General features: G+C 42.2%; 1 protein-coding gene across 1 annotated transcript in view; it reads right to left on the bottom strand.

Moving 5' to 3' along the window:
• LOC117532649 (potassium/sodium hyperpolarization-activated cyclic nucleotide-gated channel 2-like) overlaps nt 1-21,334 on the bottom strand; it is a 30,855-nt gene that overhangs the window by 7,235 nt on the left and 2,286 nt on the right. The window contains exons 2-5 of the mRNA XM_034196036.1: nt 19,802-20,225; nt 17,349-17,510; nt 9,710-9,928; nt 47-193 (exon numbers count right to left, since the gene is read on the bottom strand). Coding sequence (XP_034051927.1) covers nt 47-193; nt 9,710-9,928; nt 17,349-17,510; nt 19,802-20,225 — 952 coding nt within the window. The remainder of the gene's footprint in view (nt 1-46; nt 194-9,709; nt 9,929-17,348; nt 17,511-19,801; nt 20,226-21,334) is intronic.

Below are 21,334 nucleotides of genomic sequence, written 5' to 3'. Positions count from 1 at the left end.
CAACATATCATGTGTAACATTTGCATTTTTTTCTGTTTTGTCTTACCTCTCTGAGGGGCTCACTGAGTTCTCCCAAAATGCTCTCCTCATCAAACATCTTGCCCTGGTATCTGTGCTCGTAGTAGTCATGGATTTTCTGTCGGAAGTCGGACGGCAGCTTATGGAAGGACATGTACTGCTCCACTTGTTTGTACTGAGGCAGACAGAGAAAATATGATGTTAATGCAGTACACATAATAACTCTTACACTGTAACAATGTTTGAATGTATTGTCCCTTTTGAAGAGTACATCTGGAGATATTCTGTGTTTTTCTTAATTTGGTAAAAACTCTATGAAGAGGATCTCAAAACCAAAATGCATTGATCCCTGTCTGTGTGGTCAAAGCCTGATATATTCGTCTGTGCCAAAAGGCTCCTTTGTTGTCCCAAAAAATATTAAAAACAGATCAATGAGCCACACTGTTGCTTTGGGTGACATGTTCTTTTATTATGATGAAAATGGGCACTGGAGTACTTTTCTAGTTAATCCCACAGCTAGCATCCTGCTGCTGCTAGATACTCACTGCAAACAAATTAGTATATCTTTATAGCTGAAATATAGCACTATCTAATGCATTAGTTGAGTATGATTGGCTAAAAACCACAGTGCCAAGCTTCATTGATAACTATTCAGCATTTTATAGAAAAAGGAAATTACATATTTGCTAAAATGATAGACATTGTAAGGATAAATGGATCAGATAACTGTAGGCTATTTTTATTATATGTACAGCACTTTGGCTCGACCAAAAAACGTTTATAAATGTGCTATATAAATAAAACTTGATTTGATTTGATTTGATAATGTGCACAGCATATTTACACACTTCTGTACGCCAAAAAGCAAGTATGCAGAGATCTTTCAAATATGTTTGTAAGCATCCAGCAACATATATTTTGTGCCATATGACATTTAGGAAGCTGTTACACATTTGTTTTGTGGGGTTCACTGATTTCTACACTTAGAGTTGGCAGTCCAATGCAACAGCCTGGCGGTAAATCTCACGCTCATGACGGTCATAATGTTCAATTTAAATTGCAAATGTATAATCGAAGTCCCAGATTCAGATATACAGTATGGACGGTTTGGAGGCTGTAGCTCATAGTGCTGTTGGAATTTATAACATTATCCTCAGAGATTTTCTCGTATTTTATTTTTGGGTAAACAAAATATTACAGTATAAACACCTCTCAGTATAACGCAATAAAATCCAACAGCACCACGAACTACAGCTTCCAAAAAGGATTGCAGCTTACCAAGGAAAATCAACAAGGGATCTCTCCGGGGATAATGCAACAGCAGTTTACCCATATGTCTTCCAGTGGGTAAGCAAACACAAAACAAACAACAGAAAACAAAACAAGCACTTGCCCTTCAGCTGGCAACTGAAATGAGCACACTTGCCCTTTAATCAATGCTACCTAGAAGCTGATCAATGTCAGATCAATCAAAATTGAAGGGGTCCAACAAGGCAACACAAACAATCAGCTCCTATTGTTGAGATATGCTAATCACAATCCATCCAGAGAGACTAAGAAACCAAAAGCTGTACAGCTTTTCCTGTGGAGAGGGGAGTGATGGATGCGGCGATGAACAGAACAGACAGTTAACTGTCAACAGAAAAAATATGTTTCCTTGTAATCAGACTGTGTGCATTTCAACCAAGCTCAAGTGGAATGGTGCACAAGAGACACTGCTTCATCCTGCACCTATAATGTAAAAAAACATTGACACCGTTTTGAGAGATGCAGTGAATGCACCGCAGGCAGGCACGTGCTGTGAGACAGCTGGCATCTCCTGACAATGTGTTCAACAGGTTTGTTTTAGAGTCGTGAGACCGCCCAACAACTGGAGGGTCCCAGGTTCACTTCTTGTGATGCTGCATCAGCTGTCCCGTCCGATCCCGCGAGGAAAACTGTGAGGTCCACCTGCTCACCCACGAGAGCTCTGAATCCTCTACAGACTCAGATACATGCCTTACTTGCACAGACTGGCTCTCTGTTTCCAAAAGAGAGAAATATTTGGATAACAAAGATTTTGAGTGGTTCATAACTGAATACTCGTGTACACAGAAGAATCCTGTAGCACAAGGCAATTCAACTCCATCTTTCATGACAGCAGTACACTGCTCCACTACACAGCTAAAAAGCACCTAACTATACGTAATAACAGCTGATATTGTCTTTACATAAATAAATAAAAACTAAACAGACCTGTCCTTGTCTTTATCATTTCATATAATTAGGGTCCCATTAGCAATAGCAACTAAATGATCACAACTGCAGAATTTTGAATTGATTATACTTCAGTATTTGGCTAAATATACTTATATTCCACAACTGAGAATGTTACAGTTTTTACAGTGCAGTCAGGAAAGTATTACATTTTGTATCACTGTTTTATGTCATATGAAACACTACATCTGGGTTAAAAGTGCCGATTCAGTTTGACTTTGAGCGTGATAACATCCATATCAGATGAACCACGTAGGAGTGCTAACGTGTTATTTATGTACAGCCATTCCATTTCGAGAGACTGAAAGTAACAAGTTAACATAGACGTGAATCAGGACTTCATATTTCATATTTGGCTGAAAATCCTTTACTGTCAATGGCTGGCTGAACTGTATGACCTGAAGACATCGGCAGACACACTTGGCATCCTCCGCTGCCAAGTGTGTACTCCTCAGTTCTTGCTAATAAACTCAGTGTGGTTTTCAGCACAGAAACACATACCCGTCTGGAGTGAAGTTTGTTCAGTCATATTATCCTGTCGTTTTGGGGGAATATAAAAGGATGCAAGTCCAACATTGCACACTGGCTATGGATGTTAACAGTGAACACAAACTGCTAACCCCATCAACACCAAGGTCTTTAAACATTTACAGTTCAGGATGATTCTTATATCTGTGATAACTTTGGAGATCTCCTGACTTTTCATATTGTCCAACACTTGTTGTATGACCAAGTTCCAATCAGCTTAAGATGAGTTTTATCCAAGTTACAATTATTACTGTAAAAGCTCTAACGCTGGCTTCTCCAATATTTAACAGTAGGTGGTAAATGCATAAAGACTGGGTGTCTATATTCTATTTCAAATCCAATGTGCTAGATTACAGAACAAATACTTTCTGAACTGTATGTAGGTTTGAAGCTACTACATGCTGTTCCTGCAGAGGGGGGGTCGGTATGCAGTGACCCCACAATGCGAGGAAACAAAAGTATTGTCAGTCTGCCCAGGAGAAGCTAAGCGTGTTTCTCCCACGCTGCTTCCTTCTGCCATAGAACATAAACATAAATAAAACGAACATTTGAATTATTCAGCAATTAAGCTAAAGTCTCCCGGGCAGAGGGGGGGGGGGGCAGCTGCACAGCTCCATGATGGAGTTACACAACACACGTCTCACCTGCATGAGTGACTCTGCTTCCTGACATCTGCAGATGGAGAGCGGCCTGAAGAAATGACCCAGTGTCACAACTCCTTACCCGACGTGCCAAAGCTAACACTGCAGCTGCTGAGGCTTTCATAAGGTGGAAGTGCTGATTGTGAACAAAGTGTAGGTGTTGGGGCGGTCTGGCAGCGAGGGAAAACCTCACACTCCCCACAGAGATGCAGCCGCCGAGCAGCTGTGGTTGGACTGTGACTCGGCCATGTCTGAATTAATGAGGCAGCAAAAGCCTATCTGGTTGATCTTGGATGGTGGCATTTAATGACTTGACTTTAAGAGCAATGACACAGTGCGGCGTATCGATCATCACCAAGCCAACCTGAAAACCCTCCAGTGTTACAGAGGAGAGAGGGCGTCACAGCACCTGCAGGGAGCTGACGAGCACCCAAAGGAGAGAGGAAATGACATCTATTTTCTGTTTCACATTGATGACAATGTATGCGGCATAAACGCTCCCCTGACATTTTGTCATCTAAAATGCTGCTTATGGGAACCTTTGGGGAAATGTATGGAGAGTTTGTCATTGACTGATTATATATTTCCACTTATAAGCCCATTAACTTACCCATGAGCTTCCATCTTTTAATGATATCCCACTCATTCTCCCTATTTCCTTTTGTTAAAGTTCCTTTCCTTTTGCCTTATTTCCTGTCCTTTCCCATCATCAATTTTATTTCATTCAATTTACCTTCCTTTCCTTTTTTAGTTTCCTTTCCTATCTTCTCCTTTCTGTTTCTTATCTTTCCTTATGTTTAGTTCTGTTTCCGAACCTTTCTCTTTTCTTCTTTCTTTTTTGTTTAGCTTCCTTACTCTTCCCATCCTCCTATTTCCTTTCCTACAACCTCTCCCCATTGGAAATTCTAATTCTAGGTTAATCCCAAACAGCCATGTGGATGTATAATTCATTCACTTAATTCCCTGCTATATCGGCTCATTATATTATACAGCACAATCACCAAAGAGAAGAACATCAGATAGTGGTAAGTCAGAGCTTGCCTTGTTCTTCTTAAATTGGGAGATGTGTACACAGAGAGGTACAACACACTGTGGGGTCTCACATAGTATAAAGTCGTATTAAATGAAATGAGGCTTCTGAAGAAACTCTGATATTCCTATAATTCAGTTAAAGGCAGGGACGACTAAAGTAGACTGACTGATAAGGCTTTGTTCATCAGACACACTTTCTACTAGTGAATAACATGAGCCGGGACTGGGGGGGCTGTTTTTTGTTGTAGACGTTGGCGGAGGAATTTCTTTGGCCACAATCTCTGCAAAGTCAGGCTGGTTGTGGATAATTGGAGCGATCAGTGACATGCAATCTGGCTTAAAGAAGACATATCACTGTTGTTGATGGTGGCAGCGGCACGCAGAGGGAGCGGAGGAGGAGGGGGAGCAGGTAGAAAACAATCTTGTACACAGTATTGTGCCACATCATGGCAGAGAGCTCAGACTAATGTCTGCCTTCTGTCTTCCTTACTAAGATTAGTCTCTCTACGACTACAAGAGAGGAGCGCTGATTCAATGTGAAACCCCTGTGAAGCCACTAAGACATGATTATCGATGCACAAGGTGTATCTGTGCAGCATTATATAACTAGTCTACTGTCTGCTGCATATCTTAAGGCATACTGTTTGATGTAAAGGGGAGGAATGTATGCCAATAAGACTTTTTAAAAGGGTATTTTTACACTTGATAGCTGGAAGTGATGTCACAGCAACCACTGTGTGATTTCAGTTATATATACATCCCAGAAAGAAATAAACAGGGGGCAAACATGGATCAAGTGACTGAGAAACTCCCTGCACAGTCCCTACATCGGACTTCCAACGTATTCTGGCTTATTAGACCAAACAGGTATCAATGACAATTTAAGGGACATTCTCACATTCTTACACCATAAGTACAAGTAACCGTGTCTAAAAAATCACTAACGTCAGCCTCCGAGGTGACATTGACAGTGACACTTGGGGAAAATAACTAAAGAAGTGTCAACATACTGCTAACAAAATAGCCGCCCGCCTGCAGAAACACTAACCTTGGGTGTTGCATCTCAAAAGAAAATCCAATATTAAAACCAATATAATGCAATTAGCTGATAAAACTAGTGTTTTTTTATCTTGTGAAAAGGCTAATGGCTAATGAAGTGAAAACACCTGTGTGTGTGTGTGTGTGTGTGTGTGTGGTGTGTGGTGTGTGTGTGTGTGTGTGTGTGTGTGTGTGTGTGTGTGTGTGTGCGTGCGTGCGTGCGTGCGCGCGCGCGCGCGCGTGCGTGCGTGCGTGCGTGCGTGCGTGCGTGCGTGCGTGCTTGCGTGCGTGCGTGCGTGCGTGCGTGCGTGCGTGCGTGCGTGCGTGCGTGCGTGCGTGCGTGTGTGTGTGTGCTTCCACCATGAAGTGTGAAGGGCTTGTAATGCTGCATTATCTAGTGACATCACACCATGTTACATAAAACCTGATAATGTCAGAATCACAAAGTCAAAATCACAAAATACATAGCACCAAAGTGTTTAAGTGTTTGCATTCTCTTAACAAGCAGCTGCGAGGGTCAGACGTAACATTCATTTTACAAGAACAGTGATGATCGGAAACACAAGGCCAGATTTGTCGTTGCATTGTTTCCAAAGGTGCATTAAAGGTGGCACAAGTGAGGCAGCTTCTTCTATTGTCTATGTTCCCTTTTGCTGTGTTAGTGTTCACTGTTACATAAATAACAAAAAGGTCTCTGAAAAGCCACCAAGCCAAATTCTGCCTAAATATAACCAGCATGCATTGTGAGTCTGACATTACTGCCGGGCTGAAATGGAAACCTCCACACAATGCTAGCTCGATCCTCACTGGGGCTCTAACAGACTGCCAGCAGACTTGTTTTGCTAACACTCTCCAAATGATAAAAATGTCACTCACAGTCCTATCCGGAGGCGTGGCAAATTCACCCGGCAGCATCGGCATCATCCTCCCCGGCATGGCTGGCACTTTGCAAGTTTCTTTATTTATTTAAATAAACACATCTTCTGCTGAAATGCTAATCCTCACAGAGCAGGAAGTGAAATAGAAAATCCGTCAGTCAGTCAGAAAGAAGGTTCTGGGGTAATGCACTTTCCTACCCTCAGCAGATCCAAAACTATTTTCTTTGGGTTGAGGGTGCATTAGAAGTATAAATTAATCCGAACAGACCAGACAGCATTATAAACTAATGTCCTCATGTAAAAGCATTTATGTTTCTTACTTCTTAAATTATCCTCAAACTGAATACAATTACAGGACGTGTGAGGATTATACACACTTCACAGCTCTCAGACATGAGACCTAGTGCTTGTAGTGCAAATGTAACTCTGTATTTAAAACCAGATTATTGGCTTTCTTGCACAGGATGCTCATTTACTGTCATTTACTGTGGGGGCAACCATTTCTCACAGACCACACGCTATGGATTTCTCTCAGGCTTTTTAACCCCCATCATCCAGGACACACAGGAAAGAGCAACAGTAAGCTCTCAACTTGCCGATTTGTTGTTTTCTAAAGCAGTTATTGGAAATGATTTATACCCAAGTGGCCAGCCGCATGCATGAAAAAACCCCATGGGAAGTTCCTTACAGCGACGAAACGCAGACATAACACTAAACGACGAGATGTCGACAGTGTTCAAATATCTCGCAGTGCACCAGGACTTGTGTCGACAACAAGGCCCTGCCATCTCCCACAGGTTTCCCCTCCCCCTCCCTTTGCTCCCTGTAGCAGACAGTTAGCAGTAGCACTGCACCTCTCAAGGACACCACCACCAGAGAGGATAAAGGGAGGGGGGGGGGGGAGAAAGAGAGAGCAGAGAGAGGAGGGATACAGATAAGAGGGAGAGCAGAAAGCAGGTGGAGATATTTAAAAAAGGTTGAGCGGAAGAAAAGAAGGGAGAGATAATGCAGAGAGGGATGGTCGAAGATGCATACCGGTTGATACAGAGTGCAGGTACCAGTGAGTGAGTGGTCAGGAAGAAGGAAGATGGAGAGAGACCGAAAGAGAGGCAGCCATGGTTGCTTACGTCACCTTCAGGATGACATTGGCAGGACACACAGGTCTGCTGCCTCATCAATTCTACTGCTGTCCAAGGGGACATCATATCAGACACACACTCTCTCCCTATGTCTCGTTCTCTCTCACACATTAGACTCCCCCTCCACACACAAACGCCCAGCCCCTGGCGACGTGGCTCTACCTGGCCGAACACACCCGCAGCCTCTCATTGGCTGCTGAAAGCCAGTAACACTCCCCCTGCTCCCCGGCCAGCGAGACTCTGCTTGGAAACAGGGAGGCTGTGCCGCTACACCACAGGACACTGCTGCAGCACTGCTCCAATCCCATCATGGTTCAAAAGATGACCAATAGGCAAACACAAAGACCAGCTAATTACAATACACATTAGTGGTTAAACAGTATCTGATAGAGGTCATAACCCAAAGGAAAGTCACCTGATGCTGCACTGTGCTGGCCCTCCACAATACATCTGCAAAATCTTTCCACTAATGTCCCTGCATTTTAAATAAATTAATAGATAAGTCTACCTTAGGATAAATGTATTTTAACATGCGGCAAATGTTTAACAGAGTTAAATCAGATAGACAAAAACACAGAAGGAGAAACGGACAAAAATAGCAGTACCTTGGTTTTGATCTCCTGAGATTATTTTTTTATCGACCACAGAGGAACTGACCAACCAGTCGGTCATCAGTACAAAACTCCTGCTGCGCAGCAACATGTGGTTGAAAGTGATTCAACTTTTCCACCCTGAGACAGATACCCAAACTTAACGTATCAGCATCATTACTTACCCGCTACCAGTGATCTTCTATTCACAAATATACCTGTAAAATTACCTTTAAAGGTCCCATGTCATGGCCATTTCTACTGATCATAATTCCATTGTTGAGGTCTACTAGAATAGATTTATATTGTGCAATTTTCCAAAATCGCATTGGTTTCTCGTACAGCATCTCTGTATAGTATGTGTATTCACTCTCTCTCCTAAACGGCTTGTTGGAGCTCCTGCCCCCCCCCCCCCCTCCCTGTGAGCCCAGTGGCCGTCTGCGAGACAGCGAGACACAGCGAAACCCAGCCCGAACACACACACACACACACACACACACACACCCGCAGCCTGGCTGGGAGTTTGTGTGTGTGCTCACTGCTCACACACCGACTTACAGCCTCGCCGCGTCCCGCCGTCTCAGGGAGGAGAAATCGGTGGAGCTGCAGCTGAGAAAAGATTGAGTGTGTGTGTGTGAGGAAGCCCGCGGATTGACCCATTTGGAGGGCAGCATAGACTGGTCTTTTCTGTGTTAGAGTTTTACTCGCTATAGGGTGTACTTTGAGGGTTTGTGACTTTGCAGACCGTTTACATGCATAAAAAGCTTCATAACACACAAGGGGATGGGTAATAACCGGAAAAGCATGACATGGGACCTTTAAGGTAAGGTGAGGCTGCAACAACACATCAGTTCTTAACTATGTGAGATATTCACCTTCTAGGCTTGTGAAGGTCATCGTTAATAAGATATAACTTCAACCTCATATTCTAAACCTCTTGCATTTAACCAGGTATGTTCAAAATGTAATGATATTTTTTTCATTCTTGCAACTCTCAAAAGACCTACTGTATAACCTTCAATATCAGAGCACTCCATACCCTATCTTGCATTGTTAACCAAAAAAGAAAAAGGTGTGTGTCTTCCCCTTTGATTTGGACCCCTTTACAATTGAATGGGTTATTCTATGGCGGATGCAAAACCCCCCAACTAAGTTTCAAGAAAATCAGATCGGTATTTTATTTCATCTGAAGATAGACGAAAAATGAAAGAAGTGCTTCATAATCTGGCAGCGCTGGTGTTTTGGCTGCCGGATTTGGCATCCCCTCTGTAACTTTTGCCAGGATGGTCATCACTCACCAAAATCACACTGGTGTTAGTTATTCCCTCTAGTTCAATTGAAGAACCTTTAAAAGGTGCTGGGCCCTGTCTCCAGTCTTCACGCTAAGCTAAGTTAGCCTTCTGGTGACCAAAGCTTCATTTTTAATGAATGGCACCAATTCTCTTATCTAGGTCTCAGCTAGAAATCAAACTAGAATGTCAAACTTTTCCTTTGATAAGAAATAAAAGTGGAACACTGGAGGTTAAGCGGGTAATAGGAAACATGTGAGAACATGAGACGGATGGAGGTGATTTAATGAAGCTGCTCACCTTTTCCTGGTACTGCCGCCTGGAGGAGTCCAGGGACTGGATAAGAGCTGTTGCATGGCCAATGAAAACAGCATAGCAAGTAGCTCCTACAATCATACTCAGCATGGTGAGCCAGATATCTGAGAGACTCTCCGGGGCCTGCCGGCCATAACCGATGCACAGCATGTGGCTCATTGCCTTGAACACAGCGAAGGAATACAGCTCTGACCAGGTATCATTCTGTGGAGAGAGAGAAAAGGTTGATAAGCAAACAATTAAAGACATCAATGTAACATAAAAAGGCTTGTTTTGGGGGAGAGCAGTGGCAGAGTAGGCCGCCAGAAAAAAGTTAGGGACAGCAGGGTCGTGGAATAGCTCTTATTCAAACGAAAACCCCAGAGACAGAGAAGCATTAGAAAGAAAGAGGGAGGAAGTAAAAACGACATCAGGGGAATCCTTCGAGGCCTAATCAGTAAAGTAGAGTCGGTTCGGAAATTATTTCCTCAGAGAGGAATGATAATGAGAGGTCATTAAGTATGCCCTTTCAGAGCTGTGAGAGTAGGAATCTACTCCAGGCAGCCGCCACCAGGCAGCTTGTGGTGAGAATAATGAAGGGGAAAGCCTCAGGTCGAGAGTTACAGAAACATCAGGGGCATTGGTCATGTTGTCCGAACACTCTGAAAACATTGAATCAACACTTTTCTAGATGTAAATAGTGGCTCTGTGTTTTTCCACTGTACAGATTTAGGCCAAACCTCCCTTCTTCACAAAGAAAGAGAGGGGGGAATGAGCGATCCGAACAAGCTCCATTGATCTGATACCTTTGTCCAGCAGCTTCCTTTGTCTCTCTTTTTTCTTTCATTAGCTCTCAGCGGTGACTGTGGTGACCTCAACCTGAACAGACTTCTGATGCCAATTAATTCAAAGAAAACCAAAAGCCGGGGTTGAATCCCAGTTTTTTTTTTTGCCTTATTGAATTAATTCTACCAGGGGAACAAGAATCTTTTATAATGAAACTGTAATATTAAAGCAGCTTAAAAAAGGAGGTTAAAAACAGCCTCCTTCAAAAACCTCTCAGAGCCCAACAACATTTTCTATCCTCGCTCCTGACACACACACACACACACACACACACACACACACACACACACACTCCTCTAGCAGGCTACAAAGAGGTCAATTATTCTTCAGCAAAGGCAATAAACGATATCCTCTCTAACTTATGGATTTGCATTAGCAGTCCAATATTGTATGCGCTATCACATTATAAAACACACTTTCCTTTCCTGGCTCATTCCAAAAAACTAAATCAGCCAATCATTCTGTTAAAGTCATGTATCTGCAAAAACATTTCATGAGTTGAGAAAAGTTAATATATCATTTTAAATGGCTAATTCTTCAGGGTATTTAAACCTTGGGGTCTGGGAAATTGCCATGAAGAAAAAAATCAATAAAAGCTAAATAAAGATTGATTAATAATAAAGTGAATCATTAGAAACTCTAAAGAGCAAAACGATAAAGTAGATTAACAATACAACATCTTGTCTTGTGTCTGTTTGATGAAGTTAAAGGGACAGACACAGGGAAAGAAGCACCTCTACGTCACAAGAAGAAAGAAACAACTGACTCCAAAAATAAATACAGCTCCACCAAGTGGGCTGAGGCTAAATGGTGTATGTGAAAACAGAGAGAGAAACAGTGGAGTGAAACAGGTTGAATAATAGATGTATGATGAGCACTTTGATTCCGAAATAGCACAGGCAAGATAAAGGCAGAGAGAGACTCCATATCCTTATAAGTCTCTACAGGCCTCCCCAGGGATTTCAGTTTGGGAACTATCCGTTGCTTTGTTGGTAAACACCGTCTCCATTAGCTGCAGATAGTGGGGTTTGAAGTCGGCTCATAACGCAAATGGTTTTAAATTCAATCTCCAGTGTCCTAAAAAGGCCTTTTTGTGTGCGCCTCTGTGATCTTACTGTGCGGCAGGCCTCTTATCCCACATACAGATGAACTCAAAAATATATTTGACCTGCCAAACAGAGTGAGCAGATGTTAGATATATACTTCCAGAAGTGAAAATACAGAGTGTGCTGACTTTGAGTTAATAGCAGCTCTTTGATAATGTAATGCTCGTCAGAAAACAACATGAAATATTAAATATATCAGATTTAATATTTGGACACAAGGTGATGATGACAGAGTAAAGGTATTTGTAAGGTAAGAGGTTCATTAAACATGAACATGATAATCAAAGTGTTAAGATATAAGCGTGGCAGAGTTGTGTGAGTGAGGAGCAAAAAGGTCATTTTTTCTGACATCAGACCTGTGTAGAAGAGATATAAAGAGAAAACACCCTTTGTTACAGTTATGCATTAAGTATGTTACTCATTGTAGTTTAAGGACATCCTCCCAATGGTCGTCAAAAACAAACCACAAATGTTAATCTCATGTTGCCGCTAGAGCATCACTTAAAACATTTGGGGAACTATCAATTTACAGGAATCCATCTGGTATTTCCGTCCGCACCAAAGTGGGGGACCAACACACCGACATTGACCAAAAGGGCACATAAACACTTTTGATTACCACTCTCATCAGGTCACACCTCGCTGGCTGCGGGACGGAGGCCATGTGCCGGACTGATAGGTGCAGAGGGGGGGGAAGAAATGACAGAGACAGGGAAGAGGCAGAAAATGGAAACTGAAGTCACATCAGACTGAATGACCGACCTCTATGTGTGTCCGACTGCCGATAAACTGGATAAATATCAAAAGATAATCTACACACATGTAACAAAGCTTCTTCTATGGCCCTGTCACACACACACGCACACGCACGCACACCAGGTTACGTTTACAATGGCTTATCTGAGTTTATTGTACAGTCTGCTCCGTCTCCTGCTCTCTCTGTCTCTCTCTCGGACTCACTGAGTGTGTGGTGTGTGTGTGTGTGTGTGTGTGTGTGTGTGTGTGTGTGTGTGTGTGTGTGTGTGTGTGTGTGTGTGGTGTGTGTGTGTGTGTGTGTGTGTCTGTGTGTGTGTGTGTGTGTGTGTGTGTGTGTGTGTGTGTGTGTGTGTGTGTGTGTGTGTGTGTGTGTGTGTGTGTGTGTGTGTGTGTGTGTGTGTGTGTGTGTGTGTTGTGTGTGTGTGTGTGTGTGTGTGTGTGTGTGTGCGGAGGGGGAGCAGTGCATTTGACATTACATTTCAAGGCCAAGCGGAAAGTGGCACTCACAGTATTCGATCTATCAACATGAACCCTGTGTGATGGTTGCCTGGTTTGTGTGGTTGTGTTTCATTCAATGAAACTCTAATTCACATTGTTTATAGTTAAACTAATTAGCTTTGTTGCCGACATGATAGGACTGATACCACACGTCTGTGCGATAAGTATGGAGCCGGAGTTAGTCAGCTTGCTTAGCTTAGCAGGACTGGAAGCAAAGGGAGACAGCTTGCCTGGCTATAATTGGCACGTCAAATCATAACTTGTTTTTACATTTCTGTTTGTCTATGGATTAAACAGAAAACATGTAAACCTGTTTTCTTACTTAGTACACTCCCAGACTAGCTGTTTCCCCCTACTTCCAGTATTTTAGCTGTTGTACTGCTTTAATACCTGCATGTGTAGATGGAGGTGTTCAGCATTCCCAAGTTAAACAAACCTTTTACAAGTACTCTCCTACAGTGACAGAGACACTTACATTATTAATTATATTTCTGAAGGGGAACTCCAGTCAAATTGGGTTGACTGTTAGAAGCAAAAATGAATTATTTGCATCTGATGTCGACTTTTAGCTTCTAATAGCAAGTTCAAAGAACATATAGAATATTTTGTTGTATAATGCAACTTAAAAGCTTAAATTATCTGTAAATGCCCACGTCTTTTCAAACTCCACGACCCCAGTTTCTAACACAGGCTTTCAGGAATATGTTATTCTAAGCCCAGACGTGTGGCATTTAGAGTTTTCTTTTTACTTTACAAAGCTCCTGTAGAGCAACAGAAAATGATTATGACCATGACTGAAATAACCTTTATGTGTAGAATATGTTCCATATATGTTTTTTCAAGTCTATAATCACTTTTAAGCCGACAGTGTGCAAATTATGAACAATTGAGTTTGCATTTAAGATCTTAAAGCAATCTTTAAAGAAGATTTCTCACTAAGATTTGATGATGACTTTTATAGTCTCAATTAAGTTGAGATGGTTTAGTTTCTAAATGAAATGATCTCAGTCAGAATGCCAAATGTATTTACCTGTCTTCGAAGCAGCATTTTATTGAGTAGTTCTCGATACAATACCCTAAAATATGTTTAATTACAGTGACTTTACTTCTTCTTGAGTGTGATATAGTAGCATTGCTTGGCTTCAGCACAATGGAAACACCTGCGTTCCTCTGGGACTGAGATAATCACATCCTTTTCTCTCCTCACCCAGAAAACAAACACCACCTATTACTGAGGTTAGACAACAGCTTTCACTTTTCATGTGCATATGCTGTTACAGGCCGAGTGAGTAATCCAATTTGCACCGTCCAGCAGCAGACCTGTAATACTGTTTGGTTAAAGTAGGTGCAGTAAGTAAATAAAGTGATTTAACACATATGTAGCAATTACCAGCTTATCTTCTTCGAGGTAGCAGACCACTGTAATGCAAAGCCCCCTCCCGCTGATGGCATTACAGGGTTGAAAATATACACCCTGTGTCTGTAAGTTAGCACTGCTGTCAGTATTATTATACAGTCGTCTTCAATGATGCAGTGAGGCTCTGCCACCAAACTGCACTGGAGATGAACTGACAAAGCTGCGTTAAGCTAATGCTAAATATAATCTAAATGAAATGAATGGGTGCACTGCAAAAACAGCCTTTGCTCCCTGAGATATTACAAGTTCGGCTGAACCCAATTACTGGTTGGAGGATGTCATCCAGAGTTACACAGTGTCCTCAACGCACTCCATGGGTCCTGCCTCTGGGTCCCTCACCACCAGAGCCACTGTAGGGTGCGAGGCGTGATGGATGGCCTGCTGCAACACAATGGCTAATGTTACAAGTTGTCAGCCGCTCAATAGGAGGGCGGTCTCAGGTGGCTGTAGGCAGCCTGTACCATGCCAGAGCGGCCCCTTCGCCTCAGAGTGAGGGCTCTCTGGAGACGGGCTGTCTTTGAGTGTACAGAGAAAGAAAGCAGTTTCCTGTCGGCCCCAAACTCCATCATCCAGGACTTCAAACTCTGCACACTGCACAAGGTTGTCTTCTGATGAGACATGTTAGTTTATTAAAGCAGATCAATTAAGTAGTCGTGGAGTTTAGGTTGTGATAAGTCAGCACTGATTATGTAATTCTTACAAGTGAAATAAAATACCATTAATAGTTTAAGATCAAAGCTGCATATTTGATATCCAACATATAGCCTTTGTTTAATGTCTTGATTCATGTATCAATGCACAAAATATGCATCTTAAATTGGATTATTTTGTCTGACCAACCTACCAAAACCAGATGTGTATTTGAATGTAAAGGTGGAGCTAAGACATTTTTGGAAAAAGGCTGAAACGATTTGAGAGATTATCAATCATTATTATTATCATTTGTTGTGGATTGACTGAGGAAAGAATGTTGCTAGTATTACCTTTTTCTTTTAAATGAAAAAACATTGATGTATGAGTCAGTTTGTGCTTTGCATTCAGAGTTGTTTTGTGGGTGTATTTCAGCAGAGGGCACCCAGTGGATGTTTTACATCAAAGACTGGTTTGGACATTGTTAAGAGTCAGCCTCGGGGAGAGTGGACACACCTGCTGTGGATAAAATCTCTTAACGTCTGCATCCTGAGTATTGTTAAATTATAGTACACAAGTTGAAATGTATGTTTTATTATTTTAAAGATAACACAAAAGTAATGTTGGCTGAATTATATAAATAGCAGATGCCTCCTCCTGTTCTGCCTTCTTATAGTTCATGTTTATATATTATATTTCCCCATCAGTTAATTTTGATTAAATATCCCATGAAAGCACCATTCATCAAACCCAACATTTTATTATTATTATTATTATTGATGCTGAGATCCTGAATCAATTGTATAATATATGGTTTTGTCAATACTGTCCAGCTCTACATAATAGTACCATAAACATGGCAGTGTGTCTGTGTCTGACACCTAAAGCAAAAGGCCGTTGACAGACATGAGAGGGGGGACATTCATCCTCCTCCCCACATTAACTTGTTCAAACAGTAATTACTTTTGTAAAGCAATAAAAAACAACAGCCACTGCTGCCATCCAGGAAATAAAGTTGTTATGGCAGGCTGGATGAATGTAGAGAAGCGGGACCCAATCTTTGTAAAACCCCATTTGGACCTGTGCCTCATGTCTGGGTTAGTGTGGTCTCCCCTCACTCAGTGAACGGCTGGGCTCACAGACAGGACCTATAAACAAGCAGCTTTTATCTCTCGGAGAGAGACATGGCAACAAAGAGACCAGCTGCTGGGCCATATCCCCCATCCCTCCGTTTTCCTCTTTTATCTTTCCTGTCATCAGCCCACCATGTTGAAGAGGAGCCACGGAGGGATCCAGAGGTGCTTAAATCTCTGGTTTCTTTTTCACAGCTTTCTCATTATTTTCAGATCGGCTGCAGAGGGCATGGATATGAGTCATTTTCTTGAGTTAAGTAATGCTGTCTTTTCCTCCTGTATCAGTAATTGCAAATTGCAACAATAACTAGGATAATAATAGCTCCCTGAATAGTGCAGTGTGCTGTTTTAAAACGTGGACCGTATTGATGTCAATTACACTATTGCCGCTAACCTAGAGGACCCTTCACTTTAGACAGCAGCATGACACTAGGAGTGTAAATGTGGGTCCACAACCTTGGTTCAGACTGAATAATAATGTATAAATACTATATCTTAACTACTGTTGCTTAGGTGGCAAGGACATTTTGTTCAGACTGTGTTGCTCCCTTGAGGATGAAGCCTACTTTGATATATGAACACTAATCACCAATCTCCTATCGATATAAGACTTTGATGTTCTCCTGGCTTTTCATGTTGCACTATATTCATGTCTCAATTTAATTTGTCCAATATGTTTGAATATACCCAAGAAGGCTGCCCTAATGAGGTGTAGTGCTAAATAGATCAAGTTAGAAGCTAACACACCAAACTAAGACAGAGGACGTCGAAGACATTATAGCAGATTAACATCAGTATATTAGCATTATCATTACGAGCATGATGCTGTTAGCATTTAGCTCAAACCACCACTGTGCTCTCCAAAGAGCTGCTTTGTGTGGCTGTAGACTCTTAGTTTTGTTTCAAATTATTAAATGTCCATCTTTGAGTATGACCCAAATTCCTCCAATAGTACAAGATGCTTAACAACGCAACAGATTTATTTTTGTGCCAGGAAAGGAGTTGAAAGGGAAATAAAACCAATGTTTTCTGGTGCAAAAGTTCACTTAGAGATTTGAGGCTTTCCTCCAAGAGAAAGAGTTTATCATGGTCCAAAAATATTGATTGACGTTCAGACTATATTTCCTGATCAACTTCAATCAATATTGTGTGACCAACGTTAGCTCTTTGCTAATCAACGCAGAATAAAAGATGCTGATCCAGTTCTGGGGGGGATATGTGCAACTTGGTATGCGCAGACACGGTTCCCCATTACATACCTCCATCTTGTTGAGGGACACCCAGCAGTCTGAGGGGAAGTCCTGCAGCATGGGGACCAAGAACTGTAGGCAGCCGTCCCAGTGACACAACAGCAGCATCATACCAATCAGGTTAAAGATCCGCATCACCGCACTAGCCAGGTCATAGGTCATGTGGAAGATCTGTAGACAACAAGACAGGAAGTGAGGGTTACATTGTGCTGAGACATGTGGAGATAGAAAAAAAGGAAGAGCCATGGAATTCTTCCGGCAAAGGTTGAACAACTCCTGCAGAGCAGCTACAAGTGTGAACTTTGCTTTGGAAAGTTCCTTGGATCTTTTTTACTTTGTGGAACTTTTCAAACTACTTTATCAATCCCAAGTGGATATAAGGTTTTGTGACAGTTATAATAATTTAATTAATACATATTTAAATAGATACAGTCCCTACCAAAAAGCATCTTCATGAACTCATATAATATGGCGTTCATTTTTCAACTTTGTCAATGGCTTCCCACTAAACTCCTGGATTATACCAAATTAGATTAATGAGCAGGGGAGACAAGTTCACTTCAGTCCCACATCAAACGCAGCAGGAGCATTTGTTACACAGAGACACACGACATCAATCAGAGGCTCAGACATGAACACAGAGTCCAGTCACACACACAACACACTCACGCAAGCCCGCAGGCACACTGATACACCAACAACACAGACAGGCATGCCAACCCGCTCACATACACACATTCACACAGAGTGATGGACAGGGACCATCATGATCCTTAACAACTGTGAGCCTATGTCGTCTCACACATCAATCATAGTGAGTCACTGGACAGACACTTAGGCCAATCATCTATCACCTGACTGACGGACAAACCTCCCGTTGTTGGTGCTTTACGTCTGCATGCTAATCTTTATTAGGTCAAGATCGGAAGAAATGACAAACTTTTCACTGTAAGAAGGTCTGTTAAATGGGTCATTTCTAACTTGGTGTAGCAGAGAGATAAGTGATGCTCTGTGATGGGAGGGATGAGGGATGAGACTGGACATGAATCACATGTGCTGATCTTTCTAAATGTCACTTTAACCTTTATGGGGTTTTCTCTGTCAGTTGATATCAATTAACAACTGACCAACTACAGTCATTTGTCATATCATCCACAGGTTGGATGAGAGGAACTGTGATGCACATGGTCCTGTTGTGCCGGCTAATGGTGATGTTCAGCACCACGGACAGCTCATACTGTTACAGGAACTAAAAGAGCTAAGGGCTGAGATTATTTGATTTCAAAATAAACGATGACATATAATGCCCAACAGACTGGGCTTTGGAACTGGTCGTTTCCTTTGTGTCAGTGTCTCACTCTTCACCCCATCTCCCCTCATTCTCCATGCATGGCAAGTATCACTTCCCATCATGCACCACTGTGTGTGTGTGTGTGTGTGTGTGTGTGTGTGTGTGTGTGTGTGTGTGTGTGTGTGTGTGTGTGTGTGTGTGTGTGTGTGTGTGTGTGTGTGTGTGTGTGTGTGTGTGTGTGTGTGTGTGTGTGTGTGTGTGTGTGTGTGTGTGTGTGTGTGTGTGTGTGTGTGTGTGTGTGTGTGTGTGTGTGTGTGTGTATCCCATCATATCTTCAGAAATCCAATTATCCAAAGGTCAAGTTTGCAGCCGAGCCCCTCTGCACTGCTCACCACTGCAAAATGCCAGCACCAGGCTGCCAATACTGGCATAAACTTAAAGTCGAGTGATCTTGTGACATTGTTGGACTTCCTGTCTCCCAGGCAGCTCCCTTTCATTATAGAAAGGGGAGTCCAATGGAGAACTTGGAGCAGAGCCCCAACAAAGTGCATCCTTCAGAAAGTAAATCAAAGCTGAGTGGCCAGAAAGTGCAGGATTGTGTCATTGAGTTCAGTTTACTGGAAGAGGGGACTACCTAGCAACTGCACCCATCTTCACATCCAAAATCTGTCAGGCCTCTGAGGAAATACCAGCTTAACCTATCCGATCCTTTTAAATGAACAATTACTGACATACATAATCGCATTCAACAGCCCCCTAGTGCTGCATATTATCATCACCTGCTCTTCCTCTGGCACCTTAATTGATTAAGTGCGTTTGCCCTGGTAATAGGCTGCTTATTAGACCGCCTGGCGTTGCCTGTGGGACTACCAGGTCAGACAGAGACACAGAGGGTAAGTGGGGGGTTTGTGTGACAATAACAGTAATTAGAATGCAAAGTTTGTTAAAGCTCAAACATCCTGCTGACATTTTACATTTCTCACCAGGTGGCAGGTGAGAACATTAATATGGAGCGTGCAGGCGGAGGAGAGCAGGCAGACTGTTTCTTTGATCGCAAGCCAACATCAGCATATTGGAGGCAAACCAGTGACCTTTTATCACAGACTACATTGGGTTTTGTGCCTAAGAGTTGATATAATATGTACTGAGGGACACTCGTGAATCCTCTTACCTCTTCCCATTGGTGAATGTAGCGTATTAATCTAGAGAGCCTCAACAGCCTCAGAAGACTTAGGATCTTGGTAAAGCGGACGATCCTCAGGGCCCGAGCAGTCTTGTACACCTCCGCGTCGATCCCTTTCTCCACTATGAGGAATATGTAATCCACTGGGATGGAGGACACAAAGTCTACAATGAACCACGTTTTTAAGTACTTTTTCTTAATGGTTTCAGGGTCCAAAATGATGTCTGAATTGTCTTCAATGATGATTCCAGTGCGAAAGTTTAGCACCAGGTCCATAAGGAAGAAGGTGTCGGAGACCACGTTGAAGATGATCCAGGGCGTCGTGGTCTCGTCCTTGAAGAAGGTGATGCCGACGGGGATGATGATCAGGTTGCACCCCATAAACAGCAGCATTGTGAAATCCCAGTAGAACCTAGCAGGTGTGTGACGTTGTGGTGTGTGCATGACAGTGTGTTAACATGTATTTGAGTGTGTATGTGTTGAGGGGGAAAAGGGGGAGGGGGAAAAGACAAAAATAGAGTCAGATAAGAATGAGAGTTGCTGTGGAAAGCCGATAGGCACAAGAGACTTACTAACTGAAGATGGGAAAGAGTAAACGAAGTACTAAGTCTTCCCTTTGCATGCCTAAACATTCAGAGAATAATGAGATGAACCTGCTTTTACCACACATATTATTTTAATGCAAATAAACCACTCCTATAATTGTCTCGGCTCCTGGCTGATTAAGTTTATTTCTATACCTATACTTTTTAGGGTTCAAATGATGGAAGACACATTCAACCTCCTTTCGTATCACTCACATTGGCCTGACTTACAAATACTGCACTATAGTCTAGCTTTACACAATTAAAGGAAACTATTATTGCAACAATGTTCCTTATGATTTTTGTCTTTTTTCATTTATTCTGACCTTATGCAGAAAAGACTGGAAACGATAATTCATCCTTTTTCAACAGACTGAGCTGGCACACTTGATAAAATATTACAATATTCCATATTTTTACAATGTAAAGGTCTATTGTTCCTCACGGTGACTCATGTTTAGAGTCAATTAGACCTCATATAAACAAACTAAAGTAAAACACAGATAAGATCCAAGTAACTGCAGTTTTACTTTTTGTTTTAACCCTGATTTACAGCCATGCTCTCAGAGACTCCAAAGAGAAGTCCTATTCTGACATTTTCTATAGCAGATCAAATTAGGCGTCTCATCAATTAGAAACTGCTCTAGTGTTGTACTGAAACATCAGTGACTTGAGCTGTCAATCAGGACCAACAGAACATTATGTTTAATGTCTTAGAGTTGTATGGATACCAAGAAGGCAACAGTCTAACCATCTGCCATCTTTGATGGGGCAGTTTGGTGGATGGGGTAGACAGAATTAAGAGATGTCTGAGCCCGTCACAGGAAGCTCTGCAGGACAGGTGCAGCGCTGAGTCATTACACTGCGACTTATGCAACAAGCTGTTCCACTTCACAACAATAATAATAACCATCCCATGATAATATTTGAAGCAACT

Source organism: Gymnodraco acuticeps, unplaced genomic scaffold, assembly GCF_902827175.1.
Source record: "Gymnodraco acuticeps unplaced genomic scaffold, fGymAcu1.1, whole genome shotgun sequence".
Taxonomy (NCBI): domain Eukaryota; kingdom Metazoa; phylum Chordata; class Actinopteri; order Perciformes; family Bathydraconidae; genus Gymnodraco; species Gymnodraco acuticeps.
Note: the sequence above shows the minus strand (reverse complement) of the source record. Positions and strands in the feature narration are given on the sequence as shown.